General features: G+C 42.1%; 1 protein-coding gene across 1 annotated transcript in view; it reads right to left on the bottom strand.

Moving 5' to 3' along the window:
- LOC147733071 (pancreatic secretory granule membrane major glycoprotein GP2-like) overlaps window positions 1-22,251 on the bottom strand; it is a 187,515-nt gene that overhangs the window by 20,814 nt on the left and 144,450 nt on the right. Inside the window, exon 4 of the mRNA XM_086958914.1 lies at window positions 3,444-3,652. Coding sequence (XP_086815040.1) covers window positions 3,444-3,652 — 209 coding nt within the window. The remainder of the gene's footprint in view (window positions 1-3,443; window positions 3,653-22,251) is intronic.

The raw sequence follows: 22,251 nt of genomic DNA, 5'->3' as shown, positions 1-22,251 counted from the left end.
AATTTTTTGCCCCTACACTATCCAATACTTACCATACATGCAATGCAATGGTATGCGTTGTAATGGTATGCGTTGTAAATGTAGTATGCGCTGTAGTGGAATGCGTTGTAAAGGTAGTTTCAAAGAATTCGTTGTAATGGCATGCGTTGCAATGAAATGCGTTGTAATGGATGTTGCAGTGTAAAAAATGCGTTGTAAAGGTATGCGTTGTAAAAGTATGCGTTGTAACGACATACATCCCTTTTTAATCCTCCTTATCTGAAAAAAAAAGTTTACAATCCTGCAAGCTTCATACATGTTCTGCATTCATTTTTTCCCTGGTTACTATTGTTGGGCTACAAACATCAGAACTTTAACCCCTACAGTTCTTACAGGGCACTGTGGAGGCATATCCAGATGTTGAGCATGGGCGCTAAACCAGGGACGTCACATAAAATAAACCAGAGGATTGAGATTGGTGAAAGGGAGATTGGTAAGAGGCGTTACCTGCAAAACGGATCTTGATGAGGTTCACGGAGTGCAGAACCAGTGTGGACACCAAACCCCCGCTGAGGCCGGCCAGCAGATTCTCATAGTGGACATATCTGAAAAGAGACTGGTGCTCAGGAGCGAGGATGGTGGACTTCAGCACAGACATTTCTGGTGTCTTGATCTCTGGAAAGAAGGGGGTTTAAGGCTGCACGAGGGTAAAAGTGCTTTGATCTGTAACAAAGGTGTGAGCAACTCAGAACGGGGTAACTATTTAAACGAAAGCGAAACCATGAGGTGTTGACGCAGCCCGGCAGATAGCATGAGATCAGCAATGAACCACTTTCTTGGAACTGTGACAGTGAAAATGGGTATATGTGGTGAAGCTTCAGACAATATGAGTGTGCTGCCAGGTGTACGAGATTTTTACTGGCACCGTGGGGAGTGAGGTTACAGAGTACACATTTAGGAACATTGTGCTCTGAGACTATACATCAATGCAGCTCACAGAAGGGCACATGTTGCATCAGTCACCTGATTGACTTCTTTCATTATAAAGTTAAGCAATTTCGACCAAACCTCAAAAAGCAGGCAGCGTGTGGCACCTGTGTGCAAAGGTGTGAGCAACTCGGAACGGGGTGACTATTTAAACAAAAGCAAAACTGCGTCTGCCTTTGTGTATGTTAAACAAGTGGGAGGGATGAGGGGAGTGCGGCGAGACTGCACCTTAATTCACACGGGGCACCATCCTTTTCAATCCCCAACTGCAGCTGCACTTTGGAATCACCGGATGGACGACTGTCACAATGCGCACATGTACGCTAACCACAAAGAGGGCGTTGCCTCTCTGACTCCCCAACCGCCAGCTCCTCGCAGGTTTACAACCCCCCCAGGCTAACATGCATGCTGCACTCGGCACATCAGCTTGAGCGTTACCTGGCGGGTTGTTTCCTCTCCTGCGTTTGTCGTCAACCAGCGGGCGGTTCCTTCGTCAGCTGGGAGGCTCTTGTCGCGCTCAAGGATCCCAGCGCGGCTCCTGGTAGACGAGCCCCCACGTTGCTAGGTGACGCCTTGGAGGCTCTCCTCTCTCAGCGCAGTGAAGTTAACACGAAGCCTCCGGGCAGCCCACCAGGCGCGCTCAGTCTCCCGGGCCAGGGGCGGTGAAATCAACCACCCACAGAAATCTGTCGCCTGACGGACTTCTTTCATTATAAAGTTAAGCAATTTCGACCAAACCTCAAAGCAGGCGGTGTGTGGCACCCGTCTACAAAGGTGTGAGCAACTCGGAACAGGGTGACTATTTAAGCAAAACCACGTCTGCCTTTGTGAAAGTTAAACAAGTGGGAGGGAGGAGGGGAGCGCGACCGAGGACAGGGATGAGCAGCGTTGCAGGAGAGAGCGCAATAATTGATAACAGATGGCGCTCCTTGCTCCGGCAAGGAAATCGTCAAACGTGCACGCGTTGCAATTCAAAGCAATGCAAAGCTTGCACGTTTTTGGGCCAAAAAGTGAATCGATTTCAAAAGGTCTCCTCCTCCTATGAAGCGCATGTGCGCTGCGTAGGTGAGACCTAAAGAGAGAGTCGTGGGTACAAGAGAAATGGACGATCACATGAAGGAAGTACTATAAGCACAAATAACTTTTCAGCTTTCAGTATAGAGGGAAGAGAGGAGTGGAGGTTCAAGAAGCGTGCTAGGATCTTGATGAGAGTGCTGCAAACTTGAGGTATTACTATCTATATTAAGAGAGTGGTGAGGATACAAGAAGCATGGTAGCAGCCCGAAGAGAGTGCTGCAAACATGAGGTACTTACTATCTGTATAAACAGAAGAGAGTAGTGAGGTACTTACTATCTGTATAAACAGAAGAGAGTAGTAGAGAGAAATGTACTATCAACATAGAGTGCTGAAAACATGAGATATTCACTTTCAGTAAACTGAGAAGATAGTAGTAGGAGTAGGAGTAGGAGTAGGAGAAGCAAGATAGTGGCTTGAAGAAAATGCCGCAAACATGAGGTACTTGCTATCTGTATGACGAGAAGAGAGTAGTGGGAGTACAAGAAGCGTGCTAGAAGCTTGAACAGAGTGCCACAAACATGAGGTACTTACTATGTGTATAAAGAGACAGTGTGACTATTTGATGCAATTCTCGACCAATATGATACAGGTCAAAGCTGTACAGTGTGACCCTGTGATGCTAATCTCATTCCAAATGATAGAGGTCAAAACTGTACAATGTACCCCAATTATGTAATATTCCCAGGTAATGATACTGCCCTATTTTGAACAGTGTAACCCTCTGATGCCATACTCACCCATAATGATGCAAGACAAGGCTCTACAGTGTAACACTATAATGCAGTTCTCTCCTTAAATGATGTAGGTTAACCCTCTACAGTGTGACCCTATGATGCTATGCTCACCCATACTGATGCAGAGAAAGACTATACAGTGTGACCTTATCATGTAGTTTTCACCCCTAATGATAAAGACCAAGGCAGAACAGTGTGACCCTCAAAAGCAACTTTCACCCCTAATGCTTCAGGTCAAAGCTCTAGAGGATGGCCCTATTACATAATTCTCTCCCAAAGCAATGCAAGTCAGGACTCTAGAATGTGACCCTGTGATGCAATGCTCACCCATAATGATTCAGGGCAAGAAAACAACTATAGTATGGAAAGAAATTGAAAATTACCCTGCTTCAGAGGTATCTTCTCCTCATATCTCATTCTTGCATGAGTCGAGCAGCCTTGATGGAAATGTAATCGATGCTCACTGTAACTGTAGCATCCATAAGTGCCTGTCTATGTTTTAGATCTCCACTGTCATAGCCACAAGCATTCAGGCCAAAATGGCAAAGGAAACTCAATAAATACATGCACTTCCTCGCTCCAATCCCTTCCCATCACTCTTTCTTTCTCACACTCCCTCTTCCACATCACTTTCTCACACTCCCACCCTTCCGGAGGACACTCACCGAAACCTGGTTGCCACAGGCGTTTGCCGTGAGCTCTGATCTTACGATGATCGTAGCATTACTGTTGGTGATGTCCGCTACTCCTCTGCAGCTGCTATCCCAGAGGTGAAGCCCACTGTAGTCATAGTGATCCTTCTCCAGCTGGCACCTGCTAATGGTCAGAGACATGTTGCCTGACGAACACTCCAGACGTGGAGTGGGAGGGACCGCTGCAGGGAGAGAGATGAAGACATGGTCATTCAGCAAAGACCATAGGGGCAAAGCTGGAGATTCTTAGGAGAGCATCCTTGTCATGTGACTTCTGGAACTATACTTGTTATACCATACTTGTTATCAACTGATATTGAATGTTGATGCAGGTATACCGTATTGCATGGTTCGTACCTACTATTGAACAGACCAGAAGATAATTCTATGCAATTAGGATGTTGATTACACTGATCAATACAGTAGAATAGGTGCTGAAGATTAGTTCTGCTTGCGAATAAATTAATTGCCTGAAGAAGTCTTGTTATTTTCAGGGATGAAACATATTGACAGACCATACATTTTCAATTTTTTGTATTATAGAATAGAAGACAATTTTGAATGAACATGAATCTAGAAGAAGAACGTGCAAAACCACTTTGTTTTTATTGACCCACACTCAGCATCTTTGTGCTTTCAATATTGCTGCTGTAAGATTTACCAGAAAAAGTACAGCCAAATGGTTAACTATATTGTGTAGGGCTGGGCGTAGTTTGTGAAGTAGCGCTTCGCAAAGCTACGTGTAGCACTACGCGAACTGCGTAGTACCCTGTTCGCACTGTACAAGATTCCATTTTCAATGATTGCACAGTGCGGACAAGCATTCGGCACTGTGTAATCATTGAAAACGGCATCTTGCACAGTGCGAGCTGTAGTTTTCTGCCACTTGAGTAGAGTTTTACTCGTAAACACACAATGGGGGTGGAGAGCACAAGACTAAACCTATAACAAAACAGACAAACTCATCTGTTTGAAAAAACTGCCCTCACTCACATACTGAAGTATGTGACATGCTTCATCATATTGCAATACGCTCTGGTGTCGCCCTGGTGTCGCCACACTCAGGGCGGAGCATAAGGGAGGGGGAAAAAATAATAAATTCCACACAACACAAAGTACGACCACGGAACTCAACACATAATGCACGTAACATACAACGTGATGGAACAGTGCAAATTACCAAGGGGCTGAAACTAGTGATGCAACAAAAAGTGCAGTTCATAGGAAGTGATTAAAATTGGTTTAAGGATACCATCCAACACATTTTATTCCAAGGTTCCCCCACCAGGATTAAAAAGAAAAAGGATGGGTAATGTCTTAATAAGAAGAAGAGGCTTCTCAAGACTTCCCTCCTGGTACTGCTATGGTCAACATGTTTCGACCGACTTACTGTGCCAGGAAGGGTCACCCCGGTCTTCTTCAGGACTGATGTCGCTTCCAGTACCACTTCTGGCCCCACCGTATTTCGGTTAGTGTGCCCCGAAGTCAGAGCCAGTCTAATGAGATCCTGACCCCTCTCGTCACATGTAGAGAATGTTCCCAATAGTCAGGGAGAACATTACTGAGTTTATATGATGTATAAACTCGAACTGGTATCCGGCAGGAGGGTATCCAGGGAGCACAACTGTTCCGTGGGCTTGCCCTGCCGTCTCGGCCTGTCTTCACTGTGATTCGGAAAACAGGCCGAGACGGGGGCCAGAAGTGGTACTATCGAAGCTTCTGATGAAGTTCAGCAGCACAGAAACGCCCCAGGCACGCATAACTCGACAGGAAAGCTGTTATTTGCATCAGCATGCCTGTTCCATTCTTACCCTTTAAAAGCCTGGTGCTAGCGGAAGTCTGAGTGTGTCTTTGTTCTGGTGGGAAATTTGGAAACTTTGGAGCTTACATATATATATATATATATACATATATATATATGTATATATATATATATATATATATATATATATATATATATATATATATATATATATATATATATATATATATATATATATATATATATATATATATATATATCGCTGCTCCAAAGGTTGCCCTCCCGGTAAGGAGCACTCTAACACAAGTTCCAAGCTGTAAGCTTTATTCAGGTATACACACACTCAGCATGTCGATAAAATTACAGCTTTGCCATCAAAAATGCCTGACGCGTTTCAAGGTGATTAACACCTCTTCCTCGTGTCACCTGCATACAGGGAACTGCCGGAGCCTCTGAAGAAGGGGTGTTAATCACTCTGAAAGGCGCCATTTTATGTTTACCATTTTTTTCATTTGCACTTTTTTCACTTTCAAAATGCTTGTACTTTGTTAATCAAACTGACATTGACAAAGCAAAAGCGGCGAAACGCGTCTGTCAGCGCTGGGGGGGGTTCTATATGAATTAAAAAATAATTACTCACATACTATAGTGTGCTCCTGTTTTGTGTCAGCTGACGCAATTTCGTCCTTTGACCATTTGTGCAGTCGAAACGTGTCGTGTAATAAATGCTTTGTCAAGATTTCAGGTCGTTTTTTCTGATTTTTCCAGAGAGCACACACATTGTTGGACTAATATATATATATATATACACACATATATATGTAGGTACTATCTGGGCGAAAGATCAATTTTGTATTTGATGCACACAGAGGTATTAATGGATATGATTCTCAGATGCCTTACGAAGAAGAATTAGTTTACCTTCGATAAACAGATATATCGGCAGGTTATGGCCATGGCGATGGGCACCTGCTTCGCCCCCAGCTTTGCGTGTCTATACCTTGGCTGGTGGGAGGAGCAGGTGGTCCGGACACTGGATCCATACAAAAAACATGTAAGATGTTGGTCGAGATTTATCGACGATATCTTTTGTATATGGGATGGTACAAAAGAACAAGCAGATGAATTCATTAATACTTTGAATGATAATGAGCTGAATCTAAGATTCACACATCAAATTAATGCTGAAAGAATGGAATTCTTAGATGTCATGTTAGAAATCAAAGAGGGCAAAATTGAAACCTCCTTACATCGCAAAAGCTTAGCAGGCAACAATATGTTGCATGCCCAAAGCTGTCACCCTAATAACCTAATCCAGAGTATCCCGTATGGAGATTTGTTACGGGCAAAAAGAAACTGCAGCACAGTAGCAGGATACCAGATGGAATGTGATATTATGACCAAACGGTTCAAGGAAGGAGGGTACAGTGATCAATGCATAGCTACAGCTTGCAGAAAAGTTGAGGCAAGAGAACAAGAGGATCGATTAAAGGTTAAAAACTAAATGATCCCCGATTCCAATAAAGTAGGATTTGTGGCAACATATAGCAATAAAGCATACGAAATGAGAAAATGCCTGGATAAGTATTGGAATGTACTACAGACAGACCCAGATCTGGAAAAGGCTGTAAGCAGTTCACCACAAATTACATTCAGAAAGGCACAATCATTCAAAGACATTCTCAGTCCTGCAATGCTACCAAGAAACACTAAAACATCAACAGGGAGTGTACAAAGATTCTTTGTGTGTGGGAGGTGCAAAGCCTGTAAGTACAGCTCCAGCTGTAAATCAGTAAAGTTATCCGCACATTGTGGTCCTTTCAAAATTCAAAAACATGTTTCGTGTGACACGGAATATGTGGTGTATGCCCTTAGGTGCCCATGTAAATTATATTACATTGGCAGTACAAAACACAAAGCCAAAAAAAGAGTTTTGGAGGACCTCAGGGCAATCAACCATCATGACAAACAATATCCCATTGCTTGACACTTTTTAAAAACACATAAACAAAATACGAGTCTGCTCTCTTTTGTAGTATTAGACAGTGTTCCCAAAAGAGAAAGAGGGGGGGACAGACTGAAGGAATTGCGAACATTAGAATCTAAAATGATAATTAAATATCAAACTTTGTATCCTTTAGGACACAATGGAGATGAGGGACTAGCGTTCCATCTGGGTTAAAAATTAATAACCAAGTGTCTGATGTTGCTGTTGAACATAAAACGCTGTAAAATGTTGTGTCTTTTAAATTTCAATTATGTATAGTGTTGTCTGATTGAATTTTAATGGGTATACTCTCTTGTTACAGATAATTGGTGGTTCCACCGTATTTGGATGTAAAAGAGCGAAAGTATTGAACCTTTATGCTTTGTAGAGTACAAATGATTGCATGAAAAATCCAAATATCAGGAGCTTTGGGACATTTACACGATGGCCATGACGGAATGGTCACGTGATGCCCACTAGGGCAAATGGAGTCGCAAATATATGATGAAATATGATGACTGGGGATACGATATAAGAACTGGCTAACATACCCGAAGAGGGGACATTTTAAGTTTGGAAGTGACTGAGCCCACTAGGGCGTGAAACAGTGTAAATATTGGAACATGCGATTCCATGTAAAATACAACCTTTATTTGACATTATGTTGGTAAAGCATGGTTGATGCTTGACCAAAGTTTTTCCCCACTTGGGCTATAGAAATGCAGCAGCACAGGGTAGCGTGAATTTGTTCACAATGAAAACTAGCGTGCCAGGAATTATGGGGGATGTAGTTCCGAAGACGTAAGAACCAAAACGAATGGGGATTACTTAATAGTTTTTTCTTTGTTTACCTAAATATAGAAATCGTAAATCAGACAATGCAATGATTTAATGATGGGTAACTATTTCGCTATATACGGGTCTAGGAACCTTATGAAAAAAATAAGAGATTATGTTTTCACTTTTTGTGTCACATGACCAAACGTTGTTTAGTCATGTTTCTTGATCTATTTGTTTTGACTAGGATTTTTTGCCATTGTTTCATATGTATCTATGATGCCGCTGTATTTACTATGTGTTCTGTTGCTTTTCCCTTTTGACCTTTTAAGTTTTCACATTTGTGGTTGGGCTCTTGTATCTTTTCTTACTACTTCATTTTTTTAATTTATTGTGTTTCCCTTATCCTTAGCGATTTGACTCACATGTTCCTTGTAATATTTTTACTTGTGCCACTAGCATCTACTTTCTATCGTGATGACCTTTTCTCCGAATTTGAGAAATGTTGGCATTGCTGGATTTTTCAGGCACTATGTCTTGATTGTCTCTTGCGTTTTTCTACTCTGTGGTTGGCTGCTAACATTTCTGCGAAGCACAATGTAGGCACTATGTCGTGACACATGCTATGTTGCTTTCTCATTTATTTTCTTAGCCAGCTACTTTTTCTTACTTTTCTTGAACGCTCTTTCTAATCCTTGTTAGTATTTTACAATATACTATTTTCAGATTGCTTTGATCACTGATTTAAATGTGTAATCATGCGTGGTACATGCTGTTGTTCATGTGAAATTAACATGTTTTAAATTCTGACACTGTTGCTTTATTTCCTGTTTTACTTTTGGGCGTGTTTTCCCAATCAAGCCCCTCCCCACACCTTGTATATATTCCTTCACTTGTCTCTGAGTGCATTTGTGTGAACAAGCTCCCTAGTGGAGTGAAACGCGTTACTTCCTAATAAACGTTTGAACCTGCTACTCACTTGAGTTTGTACTATCTGTGAGCTTTACATCTGGCTGTCTGCCGTGGCGCTTTGAGGTCTGCACCCTGCTGCTGCCTGTCACTCACTGACAGGCTGGGATTCCTTTTCATATATATATATATATATATATATATATATATATATATATATATAGTCACTGAAACAGTAATGAACCAGTGATGTCATGAGTCATGTCACTGACCATGTCATGAGTGATGTAGTATGTGACATCATCAGCAGAGCATTGTGGGCGCGCGAGTTATAGTTAGCTGAACTGACTATAACAAGGAAATTTCAATGGTTTTGTACAAGTGAAATGTCCAGCTAACTATAACACCCTGAAAACTACGTTTTTTTGTGTGTATTTCTGAATGCTAATTCCTAACTATAACGTGCCTGAAAACCTATGGTTTTTTTTCAGTGAATTTCAAAGGTTTTTTTAAATGCTAATTTCTAACTTGTTGCAAAATGATCCTCTACCCTCAACTTTTTCAGATGGGTACTGGTGGTAACTGACTCTGACTAACCAGTCCTACAGCCAGTGCTATGTGGCACGTTTTAAGAGGTAGTTTTAATCCCCCTGCCCTATTATATACTAGGGGCTTACAGAGAAGATCATGCTAATAACAGGAGTACCCCAACGCATAGTGTTCCCTAGTGTATGCAGGTGTTTTAACTGTATTCTAAGTGTCTTTTAGCATAGCACTAGCTCTAGGACTGGTTAGTCAGAGTCAGTTACTACCAGTACCCATCTGAAAAAGTTGAGGTTAGAGGATGATTTTGCAACAAAGCTTCTTTCTGCTGCTCTGTTTGTTCTTTCTGCACGTCTTCCTTCTTCCTGCACTTTTCTTCGTCTCTGAGGACTTTAATTTGCTTCTTTCTGCATTTCTTTTTCTTCTTTCTGTTTGTTTTTTCTTCTTTCTTCACATGACCTACCTCTGTAGGCATAGTTAGAAACTACCATTTAAAAGAGCTTTGAAATTCACTTAAAAAACCATAGGTTTCAGTTATGTGAAATTTAGAAATTAGCATTTAAAAAACCTTTGAAATTCACTGAAGACACCATAGGTTTCAGACATGTTATACTTAGGAATTAGCATTAAAAAAACCTTATAAATTCACTGAAAAAACAATAGGTTTCAGGGGCGTTATAGTCAGCTGTACATTTCACTCGTGCTAAACCATTGATATTCCCCCGCTATAGTTAGTTCAGCAAACTATAACTCACGCCCCCGCATTGCACTGCTGATGACGTCACATATTACATCACTCATAACATGGTCAGTTACATTACTCATGACATGGTCAGTGACATCACTGATGACATCTCAAATGACATCACAGATTACATCACTGATGACATCATCCTTGTGATAGAGTGGCAGACCTCCTTTCACCCTAATATAACCTTTGATACACACATTCAAAAATAGAAACTAACATTTTCAAAACAATTGACATATTAATACCAGGTAAAACAACCTATTCAGTAATTCCAAGATCTACTTACACATCCACTCAATCACCAACAGTCCTATACAGACACTCACACACGTACTCACTTATCATATGTACTCCTACACCTATACATCCTGTTACACAGTGCCACTCATCCATAGAGTTACTCACACACATTGTCACACATGTAAACCAAGTATCAAACATCCATTAACCCCTTTGACGCGGCCGCGAATTCGCGGCAGTGCAGCACTTCCGCAAAACGGGCGGGGCCGGGTCGGCCGTTGGACGTGCGCAGCACTACGAAGGTAGTGCTCGCGACGTCCAACAGCCGACGGCAGTGCTTAAGAAGTTAAATTGCATATACAGTTATACACACACCACCACACTTACTTGTACAGAAACTTACACATACTTATTCTCTTAAGCAATCACTTATAGAAACACAGACTAATTTATACAGGAACTCTTCCAATCTCTCACTTTCACATATACTCACTTATATACACCAAAACTCAACTAACACTAGTTTAAAACATATGTAGTTACTTATAAAGACACTATTGAGACAGTCATTAACTCACTAACACACCCATACACACATTCATCCACCTATACAGTCCTGCACACATACTGTCTCAACACATACACACAGTGATGCACTCATTCATGTATCTATGCACTAAGTAATACCCCCCCACTAACCATACAGACACTCAGCCACTCATACTGATACTCAAAAAAACAACTAAAAACCCATATAGACACTCATGTAGCTACTCACCAACCCATAGAGACAAATATTTACAAAGTGAGAGACTGATACAGATATATACATATTTAAACATTACTCACTAACCCATGTATTCACTAAGATACACTTAATCAGTCAATTATACAATCAAATTTACAAAAACAACATCCATTTAGACACTTATAAACCCATGTATTCTTCCATCGACCTTGAGATATACATATATAAAACATATTTAATTTTCAGAAAAACACACATTCACTGAATGATGTCATCAGTGATGTCATTTGAGATGTCATCAGTGATGTCATGAGTGATGTCACTGACCATGTCTTGAGTGATGCAATATGTGAGGTTATCAGCAGTGCATTGCGGGCGCGCGAGTTATAGTTAACTGAACTAACTATAATGGGGGAATTTCAATGGCTTTGTCCAGCTAACTATAACGCTCCTGAAACCTATGGTTTTTTCAGTGAATTTCTAAGGTTTTTAAATGCTAATTCCTAACTATACATGTCTGAAACCTATATTTTTTCAATGAATATATATATATTTGTGTTTTTTTCAACTCTTTGTTTTCCATGCAGTGTGAGGGTGAATGTTCTGTATATGCATGAAATGTAATTGAATATAAGAGAGTGTAGGAAGTGTGTGGGACTTAGAGTAGTGTAAGAAATTGGGTTTGTTGGTTGAGGAGGGTGTGAGCCACAATCTCTCTCAGGGTGAACCACAAAAGTCACTCAATCAATTGTGCTTCACCCTCTTGGTACAAAAGCAATCAGGCTTAACTTAGAGGCAATGTGTACAGTATCTATGCAGCAGGCAAACAGTAATATAGAGAAAACATAACAAGAAAAAATCTCACACCAATTTAGAAAAATAGTGCAAAATTCAATAAATTATGTGACACCTGAATGACAAAAACCCAGGCCGTAGAACCCAGGTTATGAATTTTTAAAGTTAAAATATAAACTAGTGCCTAAAAGATAAAAGTGCCAAACACGGGCATCTTGTTGCAAGAGACCAAGGCAAAGTTGATAGCTTTGGCCAACAGTGATAGAGCGCGTTTTGGACATACACAGTGGATTAGGCCTGGTCTCCGCTTACCTTCGGACTTAGAAAAAATGTCAGAAGAAAATATCTGAGATGGTAAAGCTTAGTGGGGCAAGGCAGCTGGAGGTGTCCGAAGAAGAGGCGTCATCATCGGCGTGCTGCTGTGTAATGTCGTGGTGAAGATTTCTTCTTTTTAACTCTTTTTTTTGGAAGTTGAAATTCTCCAGTGGGACAAAGCTGCAGGCTGTAGCTGACGAGGGCTCCTCGAGGCCAGTTAACCTTTCTGCGAGGAGCCTCTGAACAGAACTTGCTGCTGTGGAGAAAAACATAGTGGGACCTGCCGCAAAGTCAGGCTCACCGACAATGCACATTAGGCGGGCGCCGAATAGCAAGTAGTTCCTGGTCTCCGCTAGGTTCTCAAAACACTTTTCAGCCAAAAAGTTTTAAGTCCCAAGTTTTCATTTTGGGCTATATGATCACCTTTAGCACTTCTTCCAAGGGTCCAGGACTGGAGAGGGACCACTTGGAGGGCCAGGTTCTTCCTCAGCCATGGTCCAAGTGTGGGTTCAGGAAGGTTAGAGCTTTTTCTGTCCCTGGAGTTCTGATCAGGAGGCCAGCCAACTAGCATTTGGAGTAATATCTGGAAGTCTTGGGTTCAAGGAGCAGAGCAGTGAACTGAAGAGGGGGTCTGAGTGTCCAATGTTTATACCTGGTGCTTCCTCTGAAGTAGGAGAAACGTCTGGAAGCTTACCCCCACAGAAGTGTCTTTAATTTTGTGTCTCCTTGCCATGGTCATATCCTAGTTACAGGCATAAAAGGCTAGTGTGAAGTTATTTGCATGACAGTAGAGTTCAGTCTATTGATGTGTAAGTGCGGCTGTGCGCAGCTCTGCCCCTCATCCTGCCTGAGATGACTCATTCCGGCACAACTTGTCCCTCAAATGTGTTGTTCTCTAGGAGGAATATATAATGGTCAACAGCCACTCACACCTAGTAATGTAACCCCGGAATAGACTGCAGGCACTGAATGCTTAAGACATGAAAGAGGAGATTTTAAATTACAATTCCTCATATACCAACCCTGACTTTCCTACCTCCTTTCAAACAAAAGTAAGCACTTATTAAATGTAATAAGGTAGCCTATTGGTATCTTAAAGGAAAAGTAGGCCTCACAGTTGTGAAAATCTCATTTCACTACTGTTGGTGAATGAGTGGATGTGTATGTAGATGTTGGAATTACCTAATAAGTTGTTGTAATTGGTATTGGTTTCTCCTTTTTTAAGAAAATGTTAGTTTCTATTTTTAAATGTGTGTGTCAAAGGTTATTTTATGCTGATAGGAGGTCTGCCACTTTGTCAGAAGGATGTTGTCATCAGTGATGTCATTTGAGATGTCATCAGTGATGTCATGAGTGATGTCACTGACCATGCCATGAGAGATGTAATATGTGACGTCATCAGCAGTGCATTGCACGCGCAGGTTATAGTGAGTCCAACTAACTATAACGTGGGAATTTCAATGGTTTTATGCGAGTAAAATTTCCACCTAACTATAACTGGTGTGAAACCTATGGTTTTTTCAGTGAATTTAATAGGTTTTTTAAATGCTAATTCCTAACTATAACTGGTGTGAAACCTATGTTTTTTCAGTGAATATATATATATATATATATGTATGTATATATGGCATTTGTGTGAACAAGCTCCCTAGTGGAGTGAAACGCGTTACTTCCTAATAAACGTTTGAACCTGCTACTCACTTGAGTTTGTACTATCTGTGAGCTTTACATCTGGCTGTCTGCCGTGGCGCTTCGAGGTCTGCACCCTGCTGCTGCCTGTCACTCATTGACAGGCTGGGATTCCTTTTCATATATATATATATATATATATATAATTTCTATGGCAAAATGAAACCCCTCATTTTGTTCCTTTTCAAATTAAATGTATTTAGTGTTACCACTTTATTCCAATCAAGATGACTTCAGGGGTGCCATACTTTTGTCATAAGTAAGACTGTTAGCGTTCTAGTTGTTCTTTAGAACACTCTGGGACATTCTGTCATTGGGCTATAGTTGGGCTACATCTGGCTGATATTTGGGCTACATTTGTTTTTTTTGTCTCTGGTGGCCATCTTTGGCCTACATTGGGCTACATTGGGCTACATTTGGGCTCTAACATATATATAGCCCAATGTAGCCCAATATATAATTTTTCAAAGGTAATTTTCGTAAAAACCACTGGAGCATATCTCAAAATCTCAAAATTCTATTGTGAATAACTTTGGCGCCGGTTGACGAATCTGCCTGAAAATGTCCTCAAATTTGCCTCGCGAAGCTCCGGTCCTTCCTCGGAAGTTTGGGGGGGATTCGTCAAGCAGGGGCCGAGATAAAAGGGGGGTCCCAAAACGTGTTTTCCCCATGTTAATTTCCATAGGGCGGTCGACCTCACTTTTAGCCCGAACGGATGAATGGATTTCCACCAAACTTGACAAAATTGTAGGGACTTGTAGACCAATGTGCCTTTGCTATGTCTCAAGAAATGTGCTCCAGTGGTTTTTGAGTAATTTAGGTTCAAAAAAATATATATATCTATGGCCGCGCCCCGGTACGCACACCGGGGCGCGCTCTGGGCACGCCACGCGAGGTGCGCACGGAAAGCTGATTGGCTCTCGGGTGTCTGTAAACATTCGAAACAGTCCGGAGCGGCTGCCATCTTGTGTCTCGGTAGGATCGAGACACAAGAGGTGGTAAAAACAAAGGGGGAAATGACCATAAGGGGGCAGAGAAGACCCTACCTGACCCCTTAGGTCTGATGTGGGGGCTATAAAAGTGCCCCGCGGGGCAAAACATTTTTATTTATTTTTTGATTTGCGCGGGGGGAGCACCCGGTACGTGCACCGCGGAGCGTACCGGGGAGCGTTCCATGGAGAAAAAAGAATGATAGAGTTTTAAAAAAAATTTGCCTTTTTTTTATAATTTGGAGGTCTAAAAAGAACTGTTTTTTTTCTTCTTTTTGTTGTTTTATATTTTTTTATGTTTTTTGAACATTTTGTACTTTTTTTGGCTTTTAGGAACTATTTTGTATTTTTTTTGTTATTTTTATGGGGAGAAACAAAAAACAGGGAATTGAAAATGGCTCAGCTGGAGCAAAAAAAAATAAGGAAAAAATTAGGGTTTTTTGGGGCAATTATGGTTGTCACCAGCAAGGAGGATGAGCTTTAGGATCTGCTCACCATAGGATATGGTCTTACCACAAAAAATACAGGGGACCCTAAATTCTCCAAACCATGGTTGAATGCAAGGGATTGTCTCCCTTGTCTCTGGTCCCGATGGAGTGGGTTGTTTTCGTTTGGAGGTGCTGGGTGTAGATTGGGGAGGGTTGCTGGCCAGTTCTCTCATCTCTGTGGCAGCATAGCTGTTCGATAGCAGTGAGGTATACACTCCTCCTTTAATATCATTTCGGTGGCAAACAAACAACCGCCTCTTTTTCTTGTCTGCCCGACGCGTTTCTGAGCTGTTCGCTCCTTCCTCATGGGCAATATGGTAATGCGGTTTAGTAGCGTTTAAGCAGTCCCATCCTTTAACTGCCTATTGTAGATACAGCCTCAGGTGTTTGTGCTTTGTAGCCTCATTGAATGCTGGGACATGTAGTCTCGCTGAATTCTTGATACACCCTCAGTGGGTCCCGCAGTCACATATTAATTGGCCAAGATCACAGTGGAAAAATCCGGACCCACTGTGATAATTTGTAAGCACTTCAGTGTGCCCTGGTTCGTGTGTTCACCTCCGATGTTGTTTGATTCTGCTGTGCCGTTTATCGCCTTGGGAAGTTCCGATGCAAACAGCCCCCTCCTCCAACGATTCCCTTCTCCTTTCCGAAGGTGGTGCTCTCCCCACGACGAAGCTGTTGTGTATAATTTGTTTCAAACAAAGGCTCTGCAACAGGAGATCACTCGACAGCAGTGAGGTATACACGCCTCTTTTAATATCATTTCGGTGGCGAACAAACAACCGTCTCTTTTTCTTTTCTGCCCGACGCATTTCTGAGCTGTTCACTCCTTCCTCATGGGCAATATGGTAATGCGGTTTAGTAGCGTTTAAGCAGTCCCATCCTTTAACTGCCTATTGTAGATACAGCCTCAGGTGTTTGTGCCTCGTAGCCTCATTGAATGCTGGGACATGTAGTCTCGCTGAATTCTTGATACACCCTCAGTGGGTCCCGCAGTCACATATTAATTGGCCAAGATCACAGTGGAAAAATCCGGACCCACTGTGATAATTAGTAAGCACTTCAGTGTGCCCTGGTTCGTGTGTTCACCTCCGATGTTGTTTGATTCTGCTGTGCCGTTTATCGCCTCGGGAAGTTCCGATGCAAACAGCCCCCTCCTCCAACGATTCCCTTCTCCTTTTCGAAGGTGGTGCTCTCCCCACGACGAAGCTGTTGTGTATAATTTGTTTCAAACAAAGGCTCTGCAACAGGAGATCACTCGACAGCAGTGAGGTATACACGCCTCTTTTAATATCATTTCGGTGGCGAACAAACAACCGTCTCTTTTTCTTGTCTGCCCGACGCATTTCTGAGCTGTTCACTCCTTCCTCATGGGCAATATGGTAATGCGGTTTAGTAGCGTTTAAGCAGTCTCATCCTTTAACTGCCTTTTGTAGATACAGCCTCAGGTGTTTGTGCTTTGTAGCCTTATTGTGCTTTGTAGCCTCATTGAATGCTGGGACATGTAGTCTCGCTGAATTCTTGATACACCCTCAGTGGGTCCCGCAGTCACATATTAATTGGCCAAGATCACAGTGGAACAATCCGGACCACTGTGATAATTTGTAAGCACTTCAGTGTGCCCCGGTTCGTGTGTTCACCTCCGATGTTGTTTGATTCTGCTGTGCCGTTTATCGCCTCGGGAAGTTCGATGCAAACAGCCCCCTCTCATCCTTTAACTGCCTTTTGTAGATACAGCCTCAGGTGTTTGTGCTTTTTAGCCTTATTGAATGCTGGGACATGTAGTCTCGCTGAATTCTTGATACACCCTCAGTGGGTCCCGCAGTCACATATTAATTGGCCAAGATCACAGTGGAAAAATCCGGACCCACTGTGATAATTTGTAAGCACTTCAGTGTGCCCCGGTTCGTGTGTTCACCTCCGATGTTGTTTGATTCTGCGGTGCCGTTTATCCCCTCGGGAAGTTTCGATGCAAACAGCCCCCTCCTCCAACGACTCCCTTCTCCTTTCTGAAGGTGGTACTCTCCCCACGACGAAGCTGTTGTGTATAATTTGTTTCAAACAAAGGCTCTGCAACAGGAGATCACTTGTCAGCAGTGAGGTATACACGCCTATATATATATATAAAATTATTGACTTAGTAAAAAGGGTGTTTTATATTTGGCAAGGGATGAATTTTGCCAAGTCAAATTGGTAGTTTATAACTGCAAACGCACTGCAGGAAGGTGTAAAGCCTGAGGTTGTTACTTAAGTGGGTGGCATAATTAGTGCTACAGGCCAACTAGTAGCATTTAATTTACCAGGCCTGGGTATATAGTATATGACTGAACTAGGATCTTTTACATAAAGGAACTTATCCATAAATAAAATATGCCAATCAGGTGTAAACCAATGTTTCCATGTTTTAGGGATGACAGCTGTAGCTCGTGTTGTTACCTAAACAAACCTTTGCCGTTTTGCGCGATTTTTACATTTCAATGCTTGGTGTTTTTAAAAATTGATTGTGATTTTGCTCACAGTGATAATTTGAAAATGAGGGGAGGTTGGGAGGAGCTAAAACCTTTGATGGAAAGGTAAGGAGCCATTTTAACCTGTTTAGGACATCTAAAGATGCCATTTTTGGTCAGTGCACTCTTTATCTGTTTCCGGAGTATATGCATAAAAGCAGAAACGCTTCCCGGACACCACAGCAGTAGGTCTTGTTGTTACCTGAACAAACTTATGCCGTTTTGCATGATTTTAACATTTTAATGCTTGGTAGTTTTTAAAATTCATTGTGATATTGCTCACTGTGGCACTTTGAAAATGTTAAGAGTTTGGGAGCACCTAAAACCTTTGGGGGAAGGAAAAGGAGCCATTATTATCTGTTTAGAACAACTGGAGGGGCCATTTTTGGTCAGTGCACACTCTAGTTGTTTCCGGGGTTCATGCTTAAAGGCAGACATTCTGCGTGGATGCGCCACTGGCGCACTGAAGATGCGTCAAAGGCAAACCCGTCTACGCCCATCAGCATCCCGGAAGCGGCCAGCACCAGCCATGCTGCTCGTTGGCCTTCCAATGGGTAGGGTCACACATTCTATAGTAATGATTTTCTTAACAGCCTCGCTCCTGCCAGCAAATAAAAAATTAAGCTGTTTACACCCTCGTCACATCTCAATTTTATCTGCCCTTGCTGCGATTTTTGGCTTACCTTCCTAGATAGAGAGAGGATTTGTTCTCCTTCCTTGATAAATAAGGAAGATGCTATCCAATGCCGCGTGGCACTGATTAATGCCTACTCCATGGAGAAACATGCTAATAATATCTTTGATCTTTTAGATGAGAGCACTTTTTACCTATTATTTGTGACTGAAACATGGCTTTCAGACATGTAAAATCACTCCAATGCCATCCCCAATGGCTTTAAGATTTACAAGAAAGATCACCAGGTGAGATGGGGAGGTGGGCTATCCTTGATTCTCAGGGAGAACTGGAGGTGTCAATCCTTGGATGTTTAGGACTTGATGGGGGCTGAAACTTTATGCCTTTGTATCGACATAGCACACCAGCACTCAGTAGCTGGAGATTTAATCTATAGGCTGTCAGGACCAGTTGGCCCTTTTGTGAATCCTGTAGATACGATGATCACCTTTTTAGCACTGAGATACTCACTTTTTATGCTTTTAGGTTCATTTTAATCTTCACCTGGACAAACCAGATGACAGAGAGGCCACAGAACTTAGAGAAATGATGGCTTCTTTAGGCCTTAATTGATAGGTAGTGAAACCGACCCATCAAGGTGGCCATTGGCTGGGCCAAATGTTCTCCAAGATTGCTATACAATCTGAGGACCTTTTGCTCCAGGTCTGATCAGACCAATATTTAATTAGATTCTCATGACAGGTCTTAGTAAAACTTGATCCTGCCTCGCAAAGTCTGACAAGCAATTTGAGAGCCTTTCATAAGATAAAGCCTTCAGAGTTGAAGTGCTCTATGCATGACTACATGCCTGCTATGTCAGGCGTGGTTGAGCTTGATAACTGGATTAGAACTGCTATAAAGAAACCAGCACCAGCTCTCTAACACAGAATGAGTAAAGTGAAGCCTTCCAGTCATTGGTACTCTGACAACCTTAAAGTAGGGAAAAAACATTGTAAGGTGCTAGAACGGAAATGGAGGGAAGACTATAACTTACAGGATAGAGACCACTATAAATTAGCATTAAGGCAATACCATGCTGCAACAAGAACAGCCCAACTAGGCTACTATGAAGAGAAGCTCAAAAAGGCAGGGAATAAGGCCAGAGAAATCTTCTCAATTGTCAAGAATTTTATGTAACCATCAGCACGTGTCAGTTGTCATCAGTCCTCAGCGGAGTGGTGTGAACTGCTGGCAAGTTTTTTTTAACACAAAGATCTTAAGAATCCAAGCCAGTCTGTCATCATCTACAAGGTCAGATGAGGATCTTTGGATTAAGCTGCAGGTCGGTTCAGCTACAGCTTCTAAGGCAAAGCTGAGAAACCTGGAGCCTATTTCACTGAATTGCTCTTTGGGGGCTTTGAAAGCCATTGCAGGTGGCTCTACAGTAGATCATTGCCCCCCAAATTATTGGCTCCAGTGGCTGCCATTATTAATCCTTTGGCAAACTCTACACTTAAAGCGTCAATAGTGACTGTCACGGTTATAGGCTCTTGGCAGCAGGCAAAGATCTTATCACTAGTGAAAAAAAACATCAGTGGATCCTACTATTCCAGCTACCTATAGGACAATCTCCTTGCTGCCTGCTTTATCCATAATATTAGAAAACATGTGAACAAACATGCACTCCAGTTGTCTGGAAGTTATCAATCTGCTACACCCTAGTCAGTCAGGCTTCAGACCTCCTTATAGTATTGAGACAGCACTGGCAGAGGTCTGAGAACGCATGAAAGGTTTTCTTGTTACTGGGGGAAATGCTGCACTGATTATGTTTGATCTATCTTCAGCATTTGCCACCGTTCCCTAAATCATGCTGCTGGATCGTCTCCAGGCATTTGGGGTAATAGGGCAGGCCCTGGACATGGTACCCTCGTTTCTGACAAATAGGAGTCAACATGTTTGGATCCCTCCGTTCTGGCACTCCATGCAAATTGTCTATGAGAGTCCCCCTGGGCTCTGCCCTCTTTTGGGCCCTTATTTAAAATCTACTTTGCCCATTTGCCCCACCCTGCAGAAGACATGGAAACTAAAGTGATCTAATATGCAGACAACATGATTCTGCTATTTTCATGGGGCAAGAGAGAAGAGTTGATGGCCACACAGATTAAAACCTCCCAACTCATATGTAATGAAGAGAAAATGGAAATTCTCTCCTTTGGTAACATCCCTTCAGATTACTGGCTGATTTCATGGCCTGACGATTCCTCTCCCCAGGTCCCCAGAGCAGCATAGTTAAAATTCTTGGGATTCATTTTGGCATCAAGTGATCCCCAAAGAAATGTCTTCCTTTTTAGTACTTTTCAGCAAAATCAATTGTCTTTGTTACTTTGATAACTTCCAGAATCAACTATGGCAACGCCTTACACTTTGGGTTTCCGGGATATCTGCTGAATAGGCTCCAAGTGGTCCAAAATGCTTATGCCCCCATTCTGCTGAATGTACCAGTGAGAACAAGGATTGCACCCTACTTTCGGACCCTACATTGGCTGCCCTTCAGGAAAAGAGTTGCATTTAAGGCTCTTGATCTAGTGCATGAAGCCCTGTATCATTCTGGGGCTTTTCACCTCAGAGCCAGATTTGGATTTTATTATCCTCCCAGAAAACAGATTTGTTAACAAACATTTGGCATTGATCCCCAGAATTCAGCTCTAACGAGCAGGTGGAAGGTCTCTCACTTATCTGAGCTCAGTGGCTTGAAATCAACTACCTCTTGAGTTGTGCACAGTGAGAGAAGCTGCTATGTTTAGGAAAAAGCTTAAAATCTGGCTTTTTGTGCAGGACTAACTTCTGTTGTTCATCTTTCAACCTATGCTTTTCGCACCGGGACACTTTATTGAGTGGCGGTGTATGCTATAAATTGCTGTCATCATCATTAGGGAGTGAGCACAAGCACTTTAACAGTGGTTAGCAGTGGTAAAGTGCACTGGGTCCTAAAGTTTAAAAAAATGAATTCAGAAAAGTAGAAGGGGTCAAGGCTAAAAGTTTGGGGGTGACTGTGCAGAGAGGGCAAAGTCCAATAACTAGGAAACAATGACACACTGTTTATTCTGGGAAAAATGTTTTTCAATACCTTAAATACTTTAACAACCCCTATGGCTAAGGTCAGATTTTCATCTGAGCCCCCCTTGCTCTCCCTGTGCAGAGAATGGGTCACAGTAGTATTATTTTAGACATGCCAAAACACAGAATATTTTTCAAATGTATAGGCATGGGGTCTAATAGATTCTTACTTGAAGCCTTGATGGAAAGAGGATGGAAAAGCTCATGATCACTGGCAGAAGTGAATCCAGGGGATGCGCAGTGACTCTGGACCTAGATAATAGAGGCGTAAGAGTCCAAGAAAGATAGAAGAAAAATGAGAAAGAAGGAATAGCGGCAAAGACACAACTGAGCAGGCAAGGCAGACAGAGGTAGAAGATAAAAGGTGGTGACTGGAAAAGAGAGGGACAAACACGTTGGAGAGGCAGAACTGAAAAAACTAGTTGTGGTCAACAGAGAAATATATTCGAAGGAGTTATGTTAGAAATGGGTGTCTCTAATTGGAAAGGGTTGGCATATTTGTCCAAGTAGGGACCTTCTTCCTACCTGTTTTAAATTGAACAGCACTG

This window comes from Lissotriton vulgaris, chromosome 2_1 (genome assembly GCF_964263255.1).
Source record: "Lissotriton vulgaris chromosome 2_1, aLisVul1.2, whole genome shotgun sequence".
Taxonomy (NCBI): Eukaryota; Metazoa; Chordata; class Amphibia; order Caudata; family Salamandridae; genus Lissotriton; species Lissotriton vulgaris.
This window is presented reverse-complemented; position numbering and strand designations above follow the sequence as displayed.